The sequence below is a fragment of the Sebastes fasciatus genome, chromosome 23, assembly GCF_043250625.1.
Source record: "Sebastes fasciatus isolate fSebFas1 chromosome 23, fSebFas1.pri, whole genome shotgun sequence".
In the NCBI taxonomy this organism is placed as follows: domain Eukaryota; kingdom Metazoa; phylum Chordata; class Actinopteri; order Perciformes; family Sebastidae; genus Sebastes; species Sebastes fasciatus.
The window spans coordinates 18939235-18964764 of record NC_133817.1 but is presented as its reverse complement, the minus strand read 5'-3'; the positions used below and the strand labels follow the sequence as shown (position 1 = coordinate 18964764).

The 25530-nt window shown below is 38.4% G+C and overlaps 1 protein-coding gene across 4 annotated transcripts; it reads right to left on the bottom strand.

Moving 5' to 3' along the window:
* Positions 1 to 608: 608 nt before the first annotated feature.
* LOC141761997 (aldo-keto reductase family 1 member B1-like) lies at positions 609 to 6340 on the bottom strand. 4 transcript variants are annotated; one of them, XM_074625763.1, is made up of 10 exons: positions 6100 to 6267; positions 5268 to 5435; positions 4898 to 5014; positions 3929 to 4006; positions 3668 to 3790; positions 3482 to 3588; positions 3300 to 3381; positions 1665 to 1748; positions 1324 to 1403; positions 609 to 1198 (listed from the first exon to the last, which is right to left on the bottom strand). In XM_074625763.1, the coding sequence occupies exons 1-10, from the start codon at positions 6163 to 6165 to the stop codon at positions 1156 to 1158; spliced, it is 948 nt and encodes a 315-aa protein (XP_074481864.1). In that variant the 5' UTR covers positions 6166 to 6267; the 3' UTR covers positions 609 to 1155. The 4 variants fall into 4 exon arrangements, with proteins under 4 accessions (XP_074481864.1, XP_074481865.1, XP_074481866.1 ...); XM_074625764.1 differs by having other exon boundaries at positions 5268 to 5431; positions 6100 to 6247; XM_074625765.1 differs by lacking the exon at positions 4898 to 5014 and having other exon boundaries at positions 6100 to 6340.
* Between the last annotated feature and the right edge of the window lie 19190 nt (positions 6341 to 25530).

Below are 25530 nucleotides of genomic sequence, written 5' to 3'. Positions count from 1 at the left end.
ATAGTGTTTCAAAGTTAGGTTATGACAGATATTATGGGTAACAGATGAAGTGAACACTTTGGTTTCATGTACCAAAGGTGTCCTCAACTGACCTTGTGAATTTTATATTATATGAATTTAGTTGAGATTGTCACGCATCAGTGATCAAGTGTAAAGAGCAATGAGTTCTTATTGCCCTCCTGGAAAGAAGAAAACTGGCACTTGCCAACAAAGACAAAGGCTGAACAATCTCTGGTGCGAGGCAGCAGGAGGGGGTTTGAGGAACGAGGTGTTGACTTGGAGAAAAATTGTAACTAAAAATGTCAATATTGTATCAAGTCGAGTTCTCACATACTGGCAAAGCAAGTGTATTTATACAGCAAATTTCATACAGAAAGACAATTCAAAGCACTTCACATTAAAAGCATTAAGAAATGCAGCATAAGTACAGGGGTTAGCCAGTACAAATACATCATCACATACACCTTGAATTTCCCTCGAGATCAATAAAGTTACTATCTAGCTGTCTATATATCATGAAAAGGGACTAGCAGGTAACTAAATCAGTATTACAAACACTGCATAAATGCTCGGTTTTACTGAGTTTGCTAACCAACCACCATCTTCAATTTTTCTGGTTTCTATTTTATTGTGTAATTGGTGCAATTTGCATCATGTTGGGCCATATTCCCAAATATTTTTATACTGCCGGTTTAGTTTTACTGTAGTAAAATTATACTGAATTGGTTCTGGCAGAATCATTTTACTACTTACTTCTGGTTCATTGAGGTCTGTGTGCTTGACCTCTAACCTTCTTTGTATTCTTACTTTGTCACAACCATAGATAAACAGTCTATGGTCATAACGAGCAGCCTGCTTCAGTAACTACATAGCATTTATAGTGATCACGTTCAACAGTCAGGTATTGCCCCACACATTTATCTTCTCTACAAAGTTAATTCCACACAACCTACGTATCCAGTACTTTCATTAAATCATTTCTTTCTATAGCGAGCATTATACAAAAATGGTTCAGTAGAAGCTTGGCAACATAATTCAGGCTTGATCACATTTGTCGGGTAGTAGTTTTGACAACGCAGCGTGTCGATTTTGAATAAAAAAGAAAGCTCAGTAGTTGATGCGAGGCAGAAACGGTGCAGCGTGTTGTCTGATGAGCTAGTATTCTGTATTCAGGGGGAAGTCTTTGTGCTTTGAGGCCCTGTAGAGAAAAGACATACATAGCTTGAGATGCTGATAATGGGTCCAATAACTTACAAGAATTCAGTTAAATCTTCTTATTCCTGTTATCATCATATCGCTCTGTTGGTCTCCCTGTCTACTCACCATCTTAATTTGAACACTCTCCACTCGGGGAAGCTCATCATGGTCTTCATGTCGTCTTCACTCAACTCAAAGTCAAACACCTGAAAGAACAAGAACAGCCAAGCAACTCTAAGCAAAAATAACTTAAGTTGTAATGGAACTATAAAGCACATAATCCCAATTATTTGCCAAATACCTCTAACAAAATAGATGTAAAGTTTCGCATGATATATCGCTTGAAAGTGTGTTGACTCAACCGCAACTTATTTTCCCTAAATCTACATGTGAAAATGATCCTGTAATAGACTAGATTAGAAGGACAGACTAAAGTAACTGCTGCTGAAGTATTAAGATTAAAATACCTGGAAATTTTCCTTGATCCGAGAGGGCGTCACTGACTTCGCAAGGACAATCGTGTTCCTCTGGACGTGGAACCTCATGAGAACCTGGTGGAGAAAACAGCATTATTATAAGCATTATTAATTATTCAGGCCTCTTCCTGAACACCTTTGCATGACTAAAATGTTGGTGGATCAGCACACAGTATACTATAGTCTTTAATTTCCCATGGTTAGATTTTTTTTAACAAACCTTTTCATCCACAATGTGACCGCTTCCTCCTTGCTGACTTCTGTTTTTTAACTTTTGAAATGAAGCGATAATTTAATTTTAGACAATTTTGGGGGGTTTCCTTTGATAGCGTTGTCAACCCGCTGACAGAAACGCATACAAATATCACGATACAATATCTGTTTCTTCACTATATGTATGTGCTCATTTTACATATTGTGCTTCTTAAGAATGAAATACAATATTAATGGGCCAGTGTGTAGGATTTGGCGCCATCTAGGGGTGTGGTTGCAGATTGCAACCAACTGAATACCCCTTCGCTCACTCCTCCCTTTCCAAGACTGAGGTAACGTGAGCCGCTGTTTGCAATACCGTTGTAATGTAATTTGCTTCGCTCAGAGGCCATTTTTTTACCATAACAACACTGCTTTAGGAGCAACCGATGTCAGAGAGCGGCTGGCGTCACCACGGATTTGCACTCTGCGGCTCCCGTTACCACAGTTTCACCAGCGTGTCGGAGAACTACGGTGGCCTTCAGGTAATGTAAAAATGTGAAAGGCTCTCGCTAGAGCCAGTGTTTGGTTTGTCACTTCTGGGCTACTGTGGAAACTTGGCGGACTCCAAGAAGAGTGGTGCCTTCAAAAGGGGTCGTGTTTACCGTGTTTACGAGAAGAGTCCATATGAACGTCCTGCTCTTGTGGTATTCACGACCTCGTAAGTGCAAAGTTTCTGAAATCGCCGAGTTGTGACATGTTTGTTGACGTTGTCAGAAATGAGGAGGCCATGGAAGTTCATTTTTCAGTATACAATAAGTGAATATATTGTAATTTTAGTCGTATATCGTTTTTCTTCAAAATGTAATATGTCTGAGGAAAATGTTGATATTCCCGACTGCCTCATCTTTTCCTGTCATTATGCCTTTGCATTTCCTGCATTATGTTACCCACTTGCTAGCTTGCTAAATTGTTAGCCTCTGTGGCTTCTAGACGCCAACAGAAACGTTAATATTGCTGTTGCTTAGCAGCCGCGTTCTCACGACTTAACCACTTAAACGCCAAGCCTATCGTGTACACGATTATCCATGTTGTAAACACGAGCTCACGAGTTTCATTTGAAGGCACCAGAGGACCCGCTCCCTGTGTAGATATAACCGACTCAGTCTAAGCTAACAAAAACACAACGATTCTTAGTTTCAGGTGATTATACACAAATGAAAACATAGTTCTATGAAAACCTAGAATAGCATATTACTTTTCTGCAAATAGATCACCCCAAAATGTTACACACTGTTCCTTTAAAGTTCATTACGAGTGTTACGAAACTTTTCCTTTGCATTCCACAGTTAACATAATCCAAAATGTTTTATAGCCTTATTTTTCCAAGAAAAAGAAAGAGGAAGATAGACTTTAGGTTGACTTTTTTTCCACCTGTGCTGGAGTCTTGTTGTACTTCTTAGCAATATCCTTGATCTTAGGTTCGTCCAGCAGAGAGGGATCATCAGATAAAGCCCTTTCGTATATAAAATACAAAAATATAATAAGAACAGAGAACAATGAGTGATATTCTTGACACTTTTGTGTGAGCGCTGTGTATGATAGGTGCCTCTCACCAGGATCTGTTTGGGGATCCCAGGGGGCTGTAGGCGGTTACTGAGATGCCCTTTGACTGGCAGTAGTTGATCATCTTCACCTGGGTCAGGAACGGGTGGCACTCAATCTGGAAGAACACCCGAATCCCTTAGCTTTTATTTTCTTCCTTTTACGTTATGTTGCTGAACGGTAGTCTTATTTTGTACCTGGTGGTTGGCAGGCTTGTACTTGAGGCCTGGCTTGTTGAAAATGGATTCAATCTGGTCTTTGTTGAAGTTGGAGATTCCGATAGCTTTGACCAACCCAGCGTCCACCAGCTTCTCCATGGCCTTTGAGACACATTGCACACGGGTGTTAGTGATCTTGTTTTGCAACTTATTTCTCCATATTTAGTTTGTTTTAAGCTGCCAACAAGTCAGTTTTGACTATATAAGTCATTGCTGTAAGTAAAAAGTCACTTAAATTACCTCCCAAGTGTCCAAGAAGTTGCTGCCATCAGGAATGATCTGTTGATGCTCATCAAATGGAAAAAGCTTATCACCTGTCTGCAAAAAAAAAAGAAAATTATTTCTGAAGATAATACTTATTAGCTCTGTAGGAGCTAAAATCTAATACTTTAGCTACTGAGGTGATTAGCCCTGGACTGACGCGCTTTTCGCTGTAGATGGTCCTTTAGTTGTCTGTTGTGCTGTACAAAACTGATCCTGAGTCCGCTCGTTGGTTTTACAATAACAGTTCATTTATTCCTAATATGGTATTAAGGAAGCAAGTCCAGTTACCATAGCAACGAGTAAACAATAATAACACGGCAAACAATTCAGCGTCCCTGCGGTCAAAAACCATTTGCCCTTCCGGGCTAAACCCTGACGCCAACAACACACCTCCTTACCTATATACCCGTGGCTGGGTCAATCAATTAATACAGTGCCACCTAGTGTTCCTAAAAGTGAATTACACCAACCTCTGTATACATCATACATCATGTTTTGGCTCTTACAAGCTCACTAAGGAACCCTGTTAAGCAGGGAATAATTTAGAAAGGCCAGAACATTAACTGCTGCCTAATTCTCTAAAGTCACGTCTGCTTAAACTGGGCACACACTGTACAATTTTAGAAATGTTATTGTGTACTTCCTACTCTTACTGAGAAATTCATCCGACGGCCGGTTGGGAGGAGTTAATCATTCCTCGATCCCCCCCGTAAACTGAAAACAACGACCGACGAAGCTGAAATTTGGTACGACTCTAAAATGAGTCATGTGGCTCAAATATTTGGGCCAGAAACGGACTAAAATCGTACAGTGCATGCCCGGCTTTAGACAGGAGGAATATGCTAAAGCTTGAGCTTGACCAGAACCCTTGATGCTGGTGGTTTTACCAACAGACAGGCTGTTGTTTTCTATGACCAGGACAGGACAGAACAGTGGTATCCAAACCTTGCCTCCCATAGGGAAATGCATGAGGTAAAGGTCCAGGTAGTCCAGTTTCAGGTCACGGAGCGACTTCTCACAGGCTCCCCTCACCAGAGATGGAAGGTGGCAGGTGCACCACAACTATGAAAAACAATAAATATAGTATACCTGTCAGTGTATGGTGTTTATTTGGGTCACACTGGAGAGGAGTGAAGAAATTGTGAACGTAAAACGGGAGAAGAACCTGACAATGTTTTCATGTTTTCATTCACAAATTAGACTTCATCCCTCGACTAGCTTACGAAGAATAAAGAAACCTGAGATCAAAAGGAGATAACATGCCGTAGAGCAAATTGAGATAAATTTGCAGTATTTATTTATTCTGATACAGTACCTTACTGACGATGAATAGATCCTCCCTCTTGACTGCTCCTTCGTCAATCCCGGCACAAATCCCAGCCCCGACCTCTTCTTCATTCTCGTACACGTAAGCACAATCGAAGTGCCTGTAACCGGCGCTTATTGCCACCTTAACAGCCTCAGTGACCTTTCCTTGGTCTGCCTACAGAGGTAGGGTGACACAAAGACAAGACGCAGATAAGCATCTATACATTGAGTGAGATGGGTGTCGGTGGCAGCTGTGGCTTGGATTGTCTTGTGTCAGTGAATGAATGTTAAGGACATCTTGTCATTGCTGGCATCACCAGTAGTACCCAATGTGTTCAGGCAGAGGTTTGTGTGCAGTTCAATGTTAATCATTACTCTTTGATTAAACAGTTGGACTACATATTTATTTGATGTCCTGGACTCTCTGCACTTTTCAACCTAGATTGCAGTAGTTTCAGGCAATATGAAAACTAGAGACCATCTTGCGATGGGATCACACCAGCCGCGACCCCAAATCAGGTCAAAGGCGTAAAGTGGGGGGAGACTGACCCCTTCCCTACATCCCAACTACACATCTCTAAAGTTTCATTACTGCACTTTGCATGCTTGCTGTCACAAAAATCTGTCCACAGACACACACACACAAACTCACAAGTTGAAAACAATATCAGCATCACTGTTGCGTCTGGTAAAGATGGATAATATAGACCATAGAACCCCTGAAATGTAGCACTGTAGGTACTGAGAGAAAAAGAGTAAAGATAAACTATCAAGTCCAAACATCCATCTGTTTTCTTGTTTCTGTATCTATTATAAGTGCAAAATGTTAAATGCCTTACCAGCCATGTTCCTAGACCCACGATAGGCATCTTTGCTCCAGTGTTGAGCGTAACTGAAGGTATCATGTTGGATCTTCTGCTGCAGTTCTTGCAGGATTAATCAACAAGCAGCCGTTCGTGCAAGCAGACTCTTACTACACTGCACCCACAAGGGGAGACAGCCTCTTTTATGCAAGTCAGGGAGAGAGAGTGAGAGAGGGGTGGGGTTAATGAGCAGAAAAAAAGGCTTCTGGGTTTCATTAGTCCGGTATGGTCATGGATCCAAACTATGGAAACATTCACACGCAGAGAGGAGAATGAATAGATAGAATAGATAGATAGATAGTAACCTTATTGATCCCGAGGGAAACTCAAGTTTCCAGCATCACAGTTCCATAGTGCAAAAATGTAAGTAAAAAGGCAGTAAAAAAGTTAGTAGTGCAAAGTACAAAGTATAAAAGAATATACCAGATATAAAAATACAATGAGATGAAGAAAACTGAATATAGTGCAGGGTAACTCCAGTAGCTTAGTCTATGAAAGTGCATTTGACTCCAAGACTCGTGGGTACCCATAGAACCCAATTTTCATTCACATACCTATTTTTTTTCTCAACAGAACTTCAATCAAAGTTGAAGTTCTGAAAAAGAATCCTTAGTTATTATCTATTAAGAGTTTATGCATGAGCATACACAAAAGAGGACAGAAACATCCATGTATGGTATTTGAGAGATGACTATTCCGGACTCCTTTTTGCTAAACTTTGAACAGGTTTCTGTTCTTGCTCGTGTTTTTGTTGGATCTCAAAGACCTGGGTTCACTAGTCAATCATGTCGGGTCCGAGTTACATACTGATCTCGGTGAGTTATTGCATGAAAAGTGGAGAAAAAAAAACACAACCCAGCAGATACTGTAGATTAAATCATGAAACAAGCATGCAGATTGGATAGATAATGACCAATATCAATACTACTTGTGTTGCAACTTTAAAAAAATATTAAGTGTGCACTAAGTATCAATTAAACCTCTGATGATGCTTGGCATAAAGCCGTAGCAATGTTATGCTTTACACACTGACTCATATGCTTTTGAGATAAGAAATGAATCAAGAGCAAATGTGAGAACAGATACCTTATCACAAAATGACTCAAATAGACCTTTTTATTACTGTATTTTCTAATTGAGAATAGTCATAATGTCCGCAGTTCTGGACTGCATGGGGCTCACATCTGCTTACTAGAGTTGGCCCCATTTTCATTTTTGGACATTCAACTGTGGTCTGTTTTATAAGACACTTATTAACCAGTGATAGTTATCCTTTAGCCTGCCTAGCTTGAGAAGTTGGGAGGATTGGCACGCTAGAAAGACGGTAATGTTTCAGTAGCTGCAACCTTCGGCCAATGCGGACACATTATGTACAGACGTAGGCAAAGTTGTTGGTAACGTTCCGTTAAAGAGAGAAAAACCCACAATGGTCACTGAAATAACTTGAAACTGACAAAAGTAATAATAAATAAAAATTTACTGAAAATTAACTAATGAAAATCAGCTGTTGCTTTTGAATTGTGGTTCAACAGAATCATTTAAAAAAACAAACTGATGAAACTGGCTGAAATTTAGCGTTATTTAACCTCATTCACGTCAAGCTAGTATGGCATTGTTGGTACCAATGGATTCCTTAGATTCTCTAGTTTCACATGATACCAGGATGTTCACTTTAGCTTTAAGAACCTGATGGTACCTAAAAAATCGCAAGTTGCGTTAAAGAAATTAGGGCCGTTAAAAGAAATTTGCGTTAACGCGCATATTATCGCGTAAACTTTGACAGCCCTGCTTGTCATACGAATTCCCTTTTTTTCTTCATTTCTGGTTTGTTCTGTGTTTTACATCATCATTTTCGCGATGTCATTTTTGAAAGAAGGAATAACACATTGTCTTGCACATGAAAAGTTGAATTAATTTGCAATAAAACACCCTTGCTCAATTCAGTACACTCAGAATTTTTAAGTAACAATACTGCAGTATAAAAATAGTACATATAATAGTAAAGTAAAAAAATAAGTATTATCATAAAATCAGTTTGAAGTACCTAAATTAAAAGTACTCATTAGGCAGAAGGGTCCGTGTCAGAATCATATTATATTACTGCATTATATTTATTAATGCATTCATGTGTGAATCATTTTCATATGGTAAATGTGGAGCTAATTTTAATCACTTTATAGACTTCTTGGTAGCTTAACCTCTAACAATATATCATAATGTATTAGTTGATTTATATTTAGTGTTAACATAAATCTGCAAAGTAACTATAGCTATCAAATAAATGTAGTGAAGTAAAAAGTGCAATATTTCCCCCTGAAATGAATTAAATAAACATAAACATATACAGTTTTACTCGCTGTATGCTGGTATGACTGGTCGGTACAGCTGATAAAAGCTTTGCTGACTCCTCGTTGGAGATGTGCTGTAATCTGTCCTGAACACGTCTCCCCATAGAATGTATCCCATGTGACCTGAGGAACATACAACCCCTACTGGAAAAGTTACCAGTTCCTATTGGTGAGGCCAGCACCTACCAGTTTGTAGGAACTTTACTTTGGTTTACAGTTGTTTACAAAGGAAGTGTTATGCCTAACTTCTCAAATGTCTTTAAAAATGAAGTCTAACCCACTGTGGGCATACTGGGCACACTTTGACACATGGGCACATTTCTCCAGTGCCCCTGTTGGCATGCTCTGTAGGTCCTTAACAAATAACAAAATGACTTTGGTCCGCTTTAAAAAAACATTTACTTTGGCTCCTTCTGGTTCTTCCACCGTCCCTGTCTGTGGCATTGCATAACCGTATTTATTCAAACCTCCACTTTAGATTCCATGGCTCAGCTGCGTTTAGTCACAGCATTTAAGTGAGAAAGAAAACAATTGAAATGTAAAAAATAAAATAAAACAGGATGTTCATGTGCAAAGTAGAGTAGCCACATTGTCTTAAGACCCAGCCCTCAGGAAAAAATAGGTTATTTAAACAAAATTATAATTGGAAAGAGAGATAACTGATAATGTTTTTTCATGTCAAGGACCTCCAAAATCGATGTACAATAGACCACAGACCATGTATGTATGAGAGGATGTATCCTGTGTGTTTGCCCTGCGGATGGATAGCTGGTTGTTTGGGAACAGAGACGTTATAATACATCCACCATGCACGGAACCGTATACAGCCCATGGGTGTATTATAAGATAAGTGATGAATTACAGCCAATATATCTTTTATTACAGCCGCATACAGTCAGTAGGAAGCTGGCAGAACCAGATATGTCATATGAGCGTGCAGGGCGGTGCAGTCCTGTGGGTCTGATGCACATTTATTTGCCTAGAAAAAAAGTTATCCTCTGATTAACAGACGTCTCTTTATACATTCATGGCTATGGACTCATTGGCGGTTTCAGTCCAAAATGGTGGAACTCTTTGCTGACACTAGCAAAACCAGTTCAAATTGCGCGGTTCTTCCTTTTCCCTAAGAGTGCTCCGCCTAGTCCCGCCCTACTATGCTGTGATTGGCAAATACTAATTCAAATTCAACATGGCATGACGGAGCAAAGAATAATTATAAACATTAACAGATGATTAGCAATATATATATATATACAATGACATGCAAATATCAATAATCTTATCAAATACGATATAATAAAGACATCAAATATCTTTTTTTTTTTTTCATTTGTGAAGTAACGTGACAAAATGACATAGAATAGACAGACGTAATGTACAAACATACTGACAAGAACATCAAGCAGGTACGATGATGTATTGTGATGATATGATAAATCCGGGAGTAGAGATTAGATTGGATTAAGTAGGGTATGTTTGGGCGTGTGTGTGTGTGCATATTTAGATGTTTGTATGAGAGACAGTGATATGTATCCGGGTTAAAACCTGCAGAATTTGGGGCGGCACCGTGGTTGACTTGTACTGCTAATCCCTTTTCTCCTCGAACAACGCCTCTGCGTAAGCCATCAAGGTGTCCTGGAATGACCTGCTCTCAGATTTCCATCACAGGTGCAGTACAGTGTTGATGATTGTCTAAGGCTTCAATAATATTGTTAAGTACATAATGTGGCTGCTGTTGTGACTCGATCTTAATTTAGCTGAGAATTTACTAGGAACTCCAGGGTTTTTGCTTAGCAGGAAGATTTTGAGATTGGTCGGTATTTATTTAAATCCTGTATAATCTGCGCAAACTTCCAGATTTTTGTAATTTTACCTGACGCAAATGATACAAATGTGAGCTAGAGGTGCTGCAATCAAATCAGCACTGAGGCAAAGGATCTAAATTATCTTCACCCTTTGATTTTTTTAGGGTTTAAACTGACTAGTAAAGATGATTAAAAGCTTCACACAGCAAGGCAGGGGGATTTTTTTTCAAGGACTAGATCATTTTCCAAAGCTCTGATGCATTGTCGGAGGTATACAGTATTTGCAAGCGAGAAGTGGCTTTTTCAATAAGCCTGAAACAGGCAAACGTTGGTGACTGCGGTTCTGCCAGTCGGTCAGATGGTTGTTGGTTTTGTCTCTCTTCCATGCTGCATCTCTGACAATAAGAGCTTAGTAAATATTTGAGGTAAACCAAGAATTTAAACAGTGTTTTACACAAAACTTTTACAGGGAGCATGTTTATAAAGTACGTTGTTAAAAGTTGTGTAAAAATGATTAAAAGCTCAGAGTCAGAGCGATGCAAATAATTTTAAAATATCTGGATCAATAACAAATTTAAAATTAATTTTCTTCACTATGCAAGGTTTGGTGTTAGTCTGGTGGTTTCTAGTATTTTAACACATGCAATGAGCAATGGTCGCTGATGTCATAAGCAAAGACAGCACTAGTGGGGTACTTGTGTGGATTGTTTGTTAATATACGCTATAATATGGTTGATTTAAAATGATTGGCTTTGTTTAGTCATGTATAGGACTAGAAATCAGCTGATGTAGATTAAGCTCTAAGCACAGTTCTTGTAGTCTGGCAGAGTATTTTGAGAGCCAATATAAATTCAAATTACCCAAAATAACGAGCTCAGGAATAATATTAATCTGGCAATTTCTTCCAGGGCCTCACAATTTGCGGATGGGGGACGGTAGATTTCAATAACTGTGAAATGGTCACTACCTCCGCGACTGATGTCCAGAACAACGTAGTCAAAACTCTTTGGTGGTGTGACAGCAGCAACATGACAGAGGCCTATGTCTCGTGGAGAGGAAGTATAAAGTATAATGGAAATACTCAAGTAAAGTACAAGTACCTGAAAATCTTACTCGTTCTTAGTTGCATTCCACCACTGCTCAGTGATCTTGTTATAGCCGTACTTGGTCTGGTATGACCAGCAGCGGAAAAGGAATATAATATTCCTTGTTGTGTTTTCATTAGTGTGTAATCACCTGAAACTAAGAATCGTTGTTTTCCTTAGCTCAAAATGAGCCGTTCATATCTCAATCGGGAGCGGGTCCTCTTCACGGAGTCTGCCATGTTGCACTACCAAACAATGATTCAATAGGAAGTCTATTCCAGTAATGGGTGGCTCTGACTTTTGAAGACATGCTATGTCTGTATTGTACAACACAGTCCCCTCGGTCTGGGTATCATCGGATATTCCGTTTTTCCTTTGGAATTCAGAAAGGAAAAAACGTTTTTTTATTTTTTCGTTTCAAACCAAAAACCAGAAAACGGCCGTTTTCTCGTTTTTCGTTTCTGAATCAAAAAATGAAAAACGAACCCAAACCGGGCCGTTTGTTTGTTTTTGCGAATTCCTTTTCTCATTATTCGTTTTGAATTGAAGAACGGAAGTCACGTGGGTTTTTCGTTTTTTCGTTTTAAACCACAAACGAAAAACGGAATCACGTGGTGCTCTGTTTGTTTTTTGTTTCCAAACGAAAAACGAAAAAAACAAATTAAAAAAACGATCCGATTTAGTTTCTTCAAGTTTCTTTCTGTCATTTTCTCTTTTGAATCGAAGTGCGGAGAACGGCAGTCACGTGACCAGGAAGTGAAGGCAAACATGTCAAAATAAAAGCCAAGAAGATAGTTTGGTCATTCTATAAAAGTGTAACATTATTTAAGCACAGGATCAAAGTAACAGTAGAAGATAAATAGGCTAAATAAATACACAAATAAGTACATACATAGATATTTTTTTGTTTTGTTCTTTTCATTAACACATGAATGTCTTTTATCCAAAAAGTGTGTGATAAATTACAGGGAGGGTCTCTACAGATGTTATACAACAGGGAGGGTCTCTACAGATGTTATTCAGATCTCTCACATAATTGACACTTTTCTCTCTCATACCCTTACTATGGGCTGTTTCTTTATGTCGGCAGGTGAGAAGCACTATGTGGCTAATCCTTTCAACACACCTGACACTTCCACCTGATCCCCTGCACTCCATTAGGAAGGCTGTAGCCGAGTAGTTCTACATCATGATAATGCTGATTTTTCAACCAGCGATTATGACATTAATGCCAGCTAGACAGAATAAAGCTCTGTCTGTCATGACAATACTGTACTGGACTGAAGGCCACTCCATCACTCTAGATACTGTAGATTTAACAGATACCTGCTGTCTTCAGAAGGCTGTAAAGAGTCACCCGAGTAAAGGAAAGGCTTTCAGTACAGTTCTATTGTCATGACAGACAGAGCTTTATTCTGTCTAGCTGGCATTAATGTCATAACCACTGGTTGAAAAATCAGCCTTATCATGATGTCGAACAAATTAACTAAATTACATATACTAACAAACAGACTAGAAATGATTGAAAAGCATCATAAACTACCAAACAGAATACAGAAAGTTAGTGATTTCAGTTTTTTAGTGAACTCAGGCTGATTAATCCTCATATTAGACTATGATGTCTGAAGGTTGGCAAACATACTGATCAACCATACTTATCTATCATTGACCATGATTATTGAATTGACTTTTCATCTATAAATGCGTCAAAATTGAAAATTTGACTGAAAAGAAAATCCTTGGGGATTGAGGAGTGGTGACCTCTGACCCCTACGGTGGGTAACGTCACAGAAGGCCCACTCATAAAATGCACTGACTTCACTGATACCGAATCTCCCTCCAAACTAAATTGTAAAGCTGACGGCCCCTCAATATGAACTGATCAATACAATCAAACTTTATTGTCCACCAGGGTGGATTTTTCTCTTCGGCTCACAAAACACAGAAAACAACAGACAGCAGTTAGTAAAAAACAGAGACAGGTTATGTTACACATTAAAAACAGTTCATGTCAGTGTCTGTGGCTCAGATCTGCTCAGTCACTGTGTTGAGTTAAGAGTATTGATGGCATTTGGGATGAAAGACTTTTTAAACACATGTTTAGTTGCCAGAGGGGCTCTATAGCGCCTCCCGACTGGCTGCAGAGAGGATGGGAGCTATCTGCCAGGATGCTCCTCGCTTTCTTCCTCGTCCTTTCTGTAAAAAGTTGAGTCAAGGGCTTTTGGGGTTTACCACCTATTTTGCCTGCCATTGACACAATCCTAGACAGTTTATTCTTCTATCTACAGTGTAGGTGACCGTACCAGGCAGGAAGGTTAAAGGTTAAAATCCTCTCAACAATAGTTTTGTACACTAATTCTAAAATCTGCCGGCTGACACCGAGGCCACTAAGTTTCCTTAGAAGATAAAGTCGCTGTGAGCATCTCTTGAAGATATACTCTGTATTTTCAGAGAAGCTCACCTGGGTGTCCAGGACTGTACCGAGGTATTTAAAGTGTTCCACAGTTTCAACATGTTGGCCATCAAGTGAAACTGGCTCTGTGATCAAATGTTGTTTTGTGCAGCACATGATTAATTCTTTCTTCTCAGCCACATGGATTTCTAGCTGGCTAGTGTGACACCGTGTTTGAAGGGCTGTAGTGTGGGCCAGATAGGCAGCTTCACCTAGTGGGCCTGTTTCCTGTAAAAGGCCAACTAAGGCCATGTCATCCGCATACTTAAACAGTCTAAAATGTTTCTCATTGGTCATAAATTCATTAGTAAAAAGAGAGAATAGCACAGGGGAAAGAACACAGCCTTGTGGGCAGCCTGTCTGACATGTTCTCCCTGACACAGACCCTCTGATCCACACAACTAACCCTGTGTTGATGTTGAGATCAAGGAGCCTTTTCAGGAGAATATGTGTCTTCATTGAGTTAAAAGCTGAGCTAAAATCCACAAATAAAGCTCTGGCATAACCTTTAGGATGCATAAGGTGTTTTGTGGACGGTGTTAAGCAGTCAGCACAGCGTCGTCTGGGACTCTGTCGCTCTTATTTAAGCGAACTGGAGCAGATCTAGCTTAGTAGCCACTGTGCTGGTCAGGTGGCTGGCAAGAACTCGTTCCATGGTTTTATCTTCTACTATTACCTCGATCATGTGCTTAAATAATGTTACACTTTTATAGAATGACCAAACTATCTTCTTGGCTTTTATTTTGACATGTTTGCCTTCACTTCCTGGTCACGTGACTGCCGTTCTCCGCTCCTCGATTCAAAAGAGAAAATGACAGAAAGAAACTTGAAGAAACTAAATCGGATCGTTTTTTTAATTTGTTTTTTTCATTTTTCGTTTGGAAACAAAAAACAAACAGAGCACCACGTGATTCCGTTTTTCGTTTGTGGTTTAAAACGAAAAAACTAAAAACCCACGTGACTTCCGTTCTTCAATTCAAAACGAATAATGAGAAAAGGAATTCGCAAAAACAAACAAACGGCCCGGTTTGGGTTCGTTTTTCATTTTTTGATTCAGAAACGAAAAACGAGAAAACGGCCGTTTTCTGGTTTTTGGTTTAAAACGAAAAAATAAAAAAACGTTTTTTCCTTTCTGAATTCCAAAGGAAAAACGGAATATCCGATGATACCCAGACCAAGCTATTGGCCTTTTGGTCAAGTGTTTTTAGTGTCTGTTTGTAGAGGGACTCAAATGGTTTCAGAATCCTCTTGTGACCAGCTTGTAAAATGATATGTTACTGTATGTGGGAGAAGATCGTACACAGCAAAATCGACAGTGTTAATCCAACACTTAAAGAGTCAATTTTAACACTAAGTCAGTGAACATATGGTCCCTATCTACAGAGTGTTAAAATAACAATGGACATAGTGTTGAATTTTCAGAGTCAATTCAACTCTAGAAAGAGTTAATATTTTACACTACACTACACTGAGAAGTGTTACTCAAGTTTTACACTATGACGAAAATAACACTCATAGTGTTATTTATAGTTGACACTGAATTTTTAAGTGTTAATCAGAATTAACTCTTATTAATTTACTCTTCATGAGTGTTAAACCAACTTAACACTAAGTGTTGATTAAGAAATTACTCCAAACAGTGTTGATTTTTGAATGACTCCTGCCAGTGTTAAAACATATTTACTCGTGTACTTACTCCCTTTAAGTGTTATTCTTACCCAACACCAAGTATTACTTGTTCTTTCACAATAAGAGTCCTGATTTTACAAAATACTGGCATCTCATCAGCTACCTCAACACATACAATAAGCTCTTTTCTAATAAAATGCATTCTTCAACAGAATTAGTTTTGAGTGTTTTGCATTTTCTACTTTACCATGTCCACCTGATACTTAAAACAGGTAAAACTAAAAATGTTTGCAGGGGGGAAACAATAAACACCATTATATCCATGTCTTAATACAAATTTATTAAAAATAAAGACATTAATCCTCAGGTCAAATGTAGTTTGAGACGTGCTCACACCAACACGAGCTACATAACAATAAAACTTCACTTTCAGTTTAAGAGATGAAAAGAAAAACAGGGTTCTTAGAAGACATGGTATATTTCAAATTGTAAAATCTTAACTATTTTCTCTTAACAATGAAAAATATTGTTTAAAGTGCATTTCAGAGGATACACATAGAGGATAATTCCAGCTATTTTCAACCCAGAACAAACTTCACTATCATCTGGAATCTACCAACCGATTCATACCAAAATATTATCGAATTGGCCACTGAATGAGTTGTGATGTGAGAGTGCACCTGCCTTCATGTGTGTTTGTGTTGATTTTAGTAATTGGCCAAATTCAGAATTTTTTTTTCCAGTGGTGAGACATATTTGGCTTTAGAAGATTTGACTATATGTTCATACATTATACTGCTGCTGCCAACTCAAGTGCCAAAAAATAAATACATTTTTCATTTGAAACACTGTTCAAACATGCTAAAATGGCTTTGAAATATTCCATCTATAACACTATGTGGAGTGCAGTTAGATTTACTATTGGACTTTCAACTTCCCAGAGATTAGTGGGTTTTCTATTCCAGCAGGTGTTCAAATTAAATTTTTAAAAGGAGAGACTTGCCGATTTACAACCTTATCTCAATCTATCCGCATATAGTGTGAAAAACGCCAAACGATGTCGCTGTGCCCCAGAGAATGTCTACAACAAATGCGGGCATTTTTCATACTATATGCAGGTAGACTGAGATAGGTTAAAAATTAGCAAATCTCTCCTTTAAGAAAAGTGACAGCTCTAATAGCTGAATTGTAAAGATCTTGGTTGGAATCTATCAGTATGGTGGCAGTTGTCTGTAGGTTGAATAACAATAACTCCTTTTCAACCATCACTAAAATACAACAAACCACCCTTAGGGAAATACAAATGACGACAGAAAATTCCATTAGGAGATATATATGGAAGCAGGATTACCTCAGCCAGACAACCAACAACTTTTGATCTTGCTAAATGGTAATGATCAATAAATTACTTTACTCTGTTATCAAATATTCAAGTTGGGTTTCATAAATTAAATTTCATACAAACAGCCAAATTCCTTAAGGCCATCGCATCCTGCTACCTAGATTACCCCCTAGAGGATACATTGCAAACATCAACATCTTAAATTTTGCCTAAAACGCCACTTAAATGATCCATAAAGGTCCATATGAAAAATCGTCAACTTTGAATTAACACTAAAAACACTGGTCAAGGCAGCATTAGATGGCAATATGGAACTATGAAAAGGGAGGAATCTGTTGTTCCATATGCCATTTGAACATCCACTGGTCTGAAGTAGAGCAACTCTTGAACATCAAACACCTTAAGTGCCTGTAATGGCTTAAACACAATTTTAAATGCATGGTAATGTTCATCAAAACAAATGGTTTCTACACCAGAGCCAGTAAGTATTACTTGTTCATCTTTCACAATAAGAGTCCTGATTTTACAAAATACTGGCATCTCATCAGCTACCTCAACACATACCAGGCTGAAGACATCTGAATTACCCATGAGTTTCAGTCATTTCTGCTGCAAGGATGTTAATCATCTGTCGCCGTGAGGAGTCAGTCAGACCTTTCGTCCGGTTGTATTCCTTGACAATAGAGTCTCCATCAGGTTTCTTGGCCAGCGCAGATTCAACCAACTGTGAAACGACAGAAGACGAGACAATATTCACTAAAAATTAAATAATCTTGGAGAGCTGACAGTAAATACACAGGAAAATAATATCAAAAGTGTGCAATCCTCAAAGGAAGCTATCACAACATACATTTTACACATCAACTTACACGTTTGGCATCTTGATCTTCCTTCTGCCGTTTTCTGGAAGGGCTGTAATCATCATCTAGAATGACTGTATCATCAGAGTCGCAGGATACAAATTTCAGGATGACCGTATCATCAGGGCGGCAGCCTGAAAGATCCAGCACTGAATTGGTTACGACATCAAGCAGTGGACTGGCGGACGAAGTTTTCCCCTCGGAAGAGCCGGACGAACTTGTTCCCTGGGAATCTACGTGTAGTTCAGGAAAGAGAGGGAAGAGAGAAAAATAAACACCTACCATTTGTCAGTTTATCACAACCTTAACGTGTAACTGAGTCTTATTCAATATTCATTGGACTATGCTGAAAGAAATGGGAATTAAGATAGAAGTTTACCGTTGTCAAATGTGATAGTAAATACACCAGCGTTGGGCTGCTGTGCTACTTCTTCAAAGACGTCTGTATCCACCTCAGTTCCCGTCTCATCATATACTCTGATGCCTTTGGTGACGGGTGGGATGGAGAACTTCAGGAAAGCTTAGGGAAAAAACACAAACAGGGAGTCATACCATATGATACCATACCACCAATCTGATCATGCTGTCTGGCAACTTTCATTAATCATCTTAAAAAAAAGTTGTCCCTAGATACCAGTTAGGTGAGAAACAAACTCAACTAAGCCGACCAATACAAGTCAGCCCTTGATTGCTGTGACCTCTGGAAATGCCCAAAAGGTAGCTTGCCAGAAAGTGAGATATGGAAATTATTTTCAACCAACAGAACAATGACGTGCATCATCAAGGGTGTGACTGATGGCTTACCAGCATTCAAGAATTCCTCCAAGCTCGGTTCACTGATCCTGACATATTTCTGTTCGTTATTGATTTTGTTTTTAATCAACATGATGGTATCTGTAAAAGCAAAACTGAATTTGTGTTATGATCTACAACACAAAGTTACTCTGACAGTAGCATCAGCTCCTGTTGGCATAATCGTATTGTTCGATTTGGGCTTTAAAAATCACAATCAGAATTTGTCTAATTTCAAATTCAAAGTAACTGTCTGGACTGAGTGGAGTCTCTGAGACGTGACAGCAGAAACCATTTTGACATGTGTGTAAACATAGACTAATGTTAATATTAACTTATCTAAAATGATACTTACCATCACTGGACCACAGCTCATAACGGGGACATCTGAAAAAACAAGTAGAACAATTTCATGTAACATTAAAAGGAATACAGGGGAAATAAAGTCAGTTAGCTTATATCAGGGAATTACAGAAGACTTTTTGACAATTAAGAACTACCACAATGCGTTGCCATCAGCCTCACAGCAATCTGCCATTCTACCTCTTCTACAGTTCTGCTGTGCGAGACATGATGATATAGCAGGGTTTTACAGCATGGAAGATGTTTTAGTGGTGATCAAAGACAAACCAGGAACACCAAAATGTGTAAAAACAGCCATTTCAATTCTTGATAAACAGTCTCTCAATTCTGATCACAAAATATTGCGTTAATATTAATATCATGCTCCTAAGTAGCAATAAGTAAAGTTATTTTTAAATGACATTCTTTGCTTGTGTTCTCTTATATTATGATGAAATCAATCAGCAATCACAACTTTGTGTTTACCCGCCACGTGTTAGCAGTTAGCCCCGGATAGCTTGTTAGCTAGTTCAGCCAACTCCCTACACATGCAGTCTTTGTGTTTTACTGTAATCTATGGACATTAATAAGAACACAACTGTCACTGCTCCACATTGCGACTTGCCGACATTACAAGTATAGTTTGACATTAGCTGGTCAGCGTTAATTGGCTTAATGTTGCTGACACATTTTAGCTAGCCTTCCACATGGTCACGTTAGCTCTGTGTAACTCAGTATTTTAAGACACAAAACCAGCTGGAGTGTTGAACAACAATATAAAGTTATCCTTAAATGCTGCTTCTGCTGAAATGCTCAAATTTGGTTTAATAAGTGATTAAGGTCTTTCAAGGAGTGCAAAATGGCGCTGAGAACATCTTGGTCCGTTTTGAAATGAGGAGGAGGAGGAGAGGAGCTCTCCAGAGTACAGAGCGCTCTGTACTCTCCAGAGTACAGAGCGCTCTGTACTCAAAGTTGAAGTTCTGAAAAAGAATCCTTAGTTATTATCTATTAAGAGTTTATGCATGAGCATACACAAAAGAGGACAGAAACATCCATGTATGGTATTTGAGAGATGACTATTCCGGACTCCTTTTTGCTAAACTTTGAACAGGTTTCTGTTCTTGCTCGTGTTTTTGTTGGATCTCAAAGACCTGGGTTCACTAGTCAATCATGTCGGGTCCGAGTTACATACTGATCTCGGTGAGTTATTGCATGAAAAGTGAAGAAAAAAAAAACACAACCCAGCAGATACTGTAGATTAAATCATGAAACAAGCATGCAGATTGGATAGATAATGACCAATATCAATACTACTTGTGTTGCAACTTTAAAAAAATATTAAGTGTGCACTAAGTATCAATTAAACCTCTGATGATGCTTGGCATAAAGCCGTAGCAATGTTATGCTTTACACACTGACTCATATGCTTTTGAGATAAGAAATGAATCAAGAGCAAATGTGAGAACAGATACCTTATCACAAAATGACTCAAATAGACCTTTTTATTACTGTATTTTCTAATTGAGAATAGTCATAATGTCCGCAGTTCTGGACTGCATGGGGCTCACATCTGCTTACTAGAGTTGGCCCCATTTTCATTTTTGGACATTCAACTGTGGTCTGTTTTATAAGACACTTATTAACCAGTGATAGTTATCCTTTAGCCTGCCTAGCTTGAGAAGTTGGGAGGATTGGCACGCTAGAAAGACGGTAATGTTTCAGTAGCTGCAACCTTCGGCCAATGCGGACACATTATGTACAGACGTAGGCAAAGTTGTTGGTAACGTTCCGTTAAAGAGAGAAAAACCCACAATGGTCACTGAAATAACTTGAAACTGACAAAAGTAATAATAAATAAAAATTTACTGAAAATTAACTAATGAAAATCAGCTGTTGCTTTTGAATTGTGGTTCAACAGAATCATTTAAAAAAACAAACTGATGAAACTGGCTGAAATTTAGCGTTATTTAACCTCATTCACGTCAAGCTAGTATGGCATTGTTGGTACCAATGGATTCCTTAGATTCTCTAGTTTCACATGATACCAGGATGTTCACTTTAGCTTTAAGAACCTGATGGTACCTAAAAAATCGCAAGTTGCGTTAAAGAAATTAGGGCCGTTAAAAGAAATTTGCGTTAACGCGCATATTATCGCGTAAACTTTGACAGCCCTGCTTGTCATACGAATTCCCTTTTTTTCTTCATTTCTGGTTTGTTCTGTGTTTTACATCATCATTTTCGCGATGTCATTTTTGAAAGAAGGAATAACACATTGTCTTGCACATGAAAAGTTGAATTAATTTGCAATAAAACACCCTTGCTCAATTCAGTACACTCAGAATTTTTAAGTAACAATACTGCAGTATAAAAATAGTACATATAATAGTAAAGTAAAAAAATAAGTATTATCATAAAATCAGTTTGAAGTACCTAAATTAAAAGTACTCATTAGGCAGAAGGGTCCGTGTCAGAATCATATTATATTACTGCATTATATTTATTAATGCATTCATGTGTGAATCATTTTCATATGGTAAATGTGGAGCTAATTTTAATCACTTTATAGACTTCTTGGTAGCTTAACCTCTAACAATATATCATAATGTATTAGTTGATTTATATTTAGTGTTAACATAAATCTGCAAAGTAACTATAGCTATCAAATAAATGTAGTGAAGTAAAAAGTGCAATATTTCCCCCTGAAATGAATTAAATAAACATAAACATATACAGTTTTACTCGCTGTATGCTGGTATGACTGGTCGGTACAGCTGATAAAAGCTTTGCTGACTCCTCGTTGGAGATGTGCTGTAATCTGTCCTGAACACGTCTCCCCATAGAATGTATCCCATGTGACCTGAGGAACATACAACCCCTACTGGAAAAGTTACCAGTTCCTATTGGTGAGGCCAGCACCTACCAGTTTGTAGGAACTTTACTTTGGTTTACAGTTGTTTACAAAGGAAGTGTTATGCCTAACTTCTCAAATGTCTTTAAAAATGAAGTCTAACCCACTGTGGGCATACTGGGCACACTTTGACACATGGGCACATTTCTCCAGTGCCCCTGTTGGCATGCTCTGTAGGTCCTTAACAAATAACAAAATGACTTTGGTCCGCTTTAAAAAAACATTTACTTTGGCTCCTTCTGGTTCTTCCACCGTCCCTGTCTGTGGCATTGCATAACCGTATTTATTCAAACCTCCACTTTAGATTCCATGGCTCAGCTGCGTTTAGTCACAGCATTTAAGTGAGAAAGAAAACAATTGAAATGTAAAAAATAAAATAAAACAGGATGTTCATGTGCAAAGTAGAGTAGCCACATTGTCTTAAGACCCAGCCCTCAGGAAAAAATAGGTTATTTAAACAAAATTATAATTGGAAAGAGAGATAACTGATAATGTTTTTTCATGTCAAGGACCTCCAAAATCGATGTACAATAGACCACAGACCATGTATGTATGAGAGGATGTATCCTGTGTGTTTGCCCTGCGGATGGATAGCTGGTTGTTTGGGAACAGAGACGTTATAATACATCCACCATGCACGGAACCGTATACAGCCCATGGGTGTATTATAAGATAAGTGATGAATTACAGCCAATATATCTTTTATTACAGCCGCATACAGTCAGTAGGAAGCTGGCAGAACCAGATATGTCATATGAGCGTGCAGGGCGGTGCAGTCCTGTGGGTCTGATGCACATTTATTTGCCTAGAAAAAAAGTTATCCTCTGATTAACAGACGTCTCTTTATACATTCATGGCTATGGACTCATTGGCGGTTTCAGTCCAAAATGGTGGAACTCTTTGCTGACACTAGCAAAACCAGTTCAAATTGCGCGGTTCTTCCTTTTCCCTAAGAGTGCTCCGCCTAGTCCCGCCCTACTATGCTGTGATTGGCAAATACTAATTCAAATTCAACATGGCATGACGGAGCAAAGAATAATTATAAACATTAACAGATGATTAGCAATATATATATATATACAATGACATGCAAATATCAATAATCTTATCAAATACGATATAATAAAGACATCAAATATCTTTTTTTTTTTTTCATTTGTGAAGTAACGTGACAAAATGACATAGAATAGACAGACGTAATGTACAAACATACTGACAAGAACATCAAGCAGGTACGATGATGTATTGTGATGATATGATAAATCCGGGAGTAGAGATTAGATTGGATTAAGTAGGGTATGTTTGGGCGTGTGTGTGTGTGCATATTTAGATGTTTGTATGAGAGACAGTGATATGTATCCGGGTTAAAACCTGCAGAATTTGGGGCGGCACCGTGGTTGACTTGTACTGCTAATCCCTTTTCTCCTCGAACAACGCCTCTGCGTAAGCCATCAAGGTGTCCTGGAATGACCTGCTCTCAGATTTCCATCACAGGTGCAGTACAGTGTTGATGATTGTCTAAGGCTTCAATAATATTGTTAAGTACATAATGTGGCTGCTGTTGTGACTCGATCTTAATTTAGCTGAGAATTTACTAGGAACTCCAGGGTTTTTGCTTAGCAGGAAGATTTTGAGATTGGTCGGTATTTATTTAAATCCTGTATAATCTGCGCAAACTTCCAGATTTTTGTAATTTTACCTGACGCAAATGATACAAATGTGAGCTAGAGGTGCTGCAATCAAATCAGCACTGAGGCAAAGGATCTAAATTATCTTCACCCTTTGATTTTTTTAGGGTTTAAACTGACTAGTAAAGATGATTAAAAGCTTCACACAGCAAGGCAGGGGGATTTTTTTTCAAGGACTAGATCATTTTCCAAAGCTCTGATGCATTGTCGGAGGTATACAGTATTTGCAAGCGAGAAGTGGCTTTTTCAATAAGCCTGAAACAGGCAAACGTTGGTGACTGCGGTTCTGCCAGTCGGTCAGATGGTTGTTGGTTTTGTCTCTCTTCCATGCTGCATCTCTGACAATAAGAGCTTAGTAAATATTTGAGGTAAACCAAGAATTTAAACAGTGTTTTACACAAAACTTTTACAGGGAGCATGTTTATAAAGTACGTTGTTAAAAGTTGTGTAAAAATGATTAAAAGCTCAGAGTCAGAGCGATGCAAATAATTTTAAAATATCTGGATCAATAACAAATTTAAAATTAATTTTCTTCACTATGCAAGGTTTGGTGTTAGTCTGGTGGTTTCTAGTATTTTAACACATGCAATGAGCAATGGTCGCTGATGTCATAAGCAAAGACAGCACTAGTGGGGTACTTGTGTGGATTGTTTGTTAATATACGCTATAATATGGTTGATTTAAAATGATTGGCTTTGTTTAGTCATGTATAGGACTAGAAATCAGCTGATGTAGATTAAGCTCTAAGCACAGTTCTTGTAGTCTGGCAGAGTATTTTGAGAGCCAATATAAATTCAAATTACCCAAAATAACGAGCTCAGGAATAATATTAATCTGGCAATTTCTTCCAGGGCCTCACAATTTGCGGATGGGGGACGGTAGATTTCAATAACTGTGAAATGGTCACTACCTCCGCGACTGATGTCCAGAACAACGTAGTCAAAACTCTTTGGTGGTGTGACAGCAGCAACATGACAGAGGCCTATGTCTCGTGGAGAGGAAGTATAAAGTATAATGGAAATACTCAAGTAAAGTACAAGTACCTGAAAATCTTACTCGTTCTTAGTTGCATTCCACCACTGCTCAGTGATCTTGTTATAGCCGTACTTGGTCTGGTATGACCAGCAGCGGAAAAGGAATATAATATTCCTTGTTGTGTTTTCATTAGTGTGTAATCACCTGAAACTAAGAATCGTTGTTTTCCTTAGCTCAAAATGAGCCGTTCATATCTCAATCGGGAGCGGGTCCTCTTCACGGAGTCTGCCATGTTGCACTACCAAACAATGATTCAATAGGAAGTCTATTCCAGTAATGGGTGGCTCTGACTTTTGAAGACATGCTATGTCTGTATTGTACAACACAGTCCCCTCGGTCTGGGTATCATCGGATATTCCGTTTTTCCTTTGGAATTCAGAAAGGAAAAAACGTTTTTTTATTTTTTCGTTTCAAACCAAAAACCAGAAAACGGCCGTTTTCTCGTTTTTCGTTTCTGAATCAAAAAATGAAAAACGAACCCAAACCGGGCCGTTTGTTTGTTTTTGCGAATTCCTTTTCTCATTATTCGTTTTGAATTGAAGAACGGAAGTCACGTGGGTTTTTCGTTTTTTCGTTTTAAACCACAAACGAAAAACGGAATCACGTGGTGCTCTGTTTGTTTTTTGTTTCCAAACGAAAAACGAAAAAAACAAATAAAAAAAACGATCCGATTTAGTTTCTTCAAGTTTCTTTCTGTCATTTTCTCTTTTGAATCGAAGTGCGGAGAACGGCAGTCACGTGACCAGGAAGTGAAGGCAAACATGTCAAAATAAAAGCCAAGAAGATAGTTTGGTCATTCTATAAAAGTGTAACATTATTTAAGCACAGGATCAAAGTAACAGTAGAAGATAAATAGGCTAAATAAATACACAAATAAGTACATACATAGATATTTTTTTGTTTTGTTCTTTTCATTAACACATGAATGTCTTTTATCCAAAAAGTGTGTGATAAATTACAGGGAGGGTCTCTACAGATGTTATACAACAGGGAGGGTCTCTACAGATGTTATTCAGATCTCTCACATAATTGACACTTTTCTCTCTCATACCCTTACTATGGGCTGTTTCTTTATGTCGGCAGGTGAGAAGCACTATGTGGCTAATCCTTTCAACACACCT

Excerpts from the sequence above, each read along its gene's own strand:
- LOC141761997 (XM_074625763.1), bottom strand. The coding sequence starts at position 6,165 with ATGATACCTTCAGTTACGCTCAACACTGGAGCAAAGATGCCTATCGTG. Across the intron at positions 5,436-6,099 it reads TGGGTCTAGGAACATGGCTG|GCAGACCAAGGAAAGGTCAC; the intron begins GTAAGGCATTTA and ends CTACCTCTGTAG. Across the intron at positions 5,015-5,267 it reads ATCTATTCATCGTCAGTAAG|TTGTGGTGCACCTGCCACCT; the intron begins GTACTGTATCAG and ends TGTTTTTCATAG.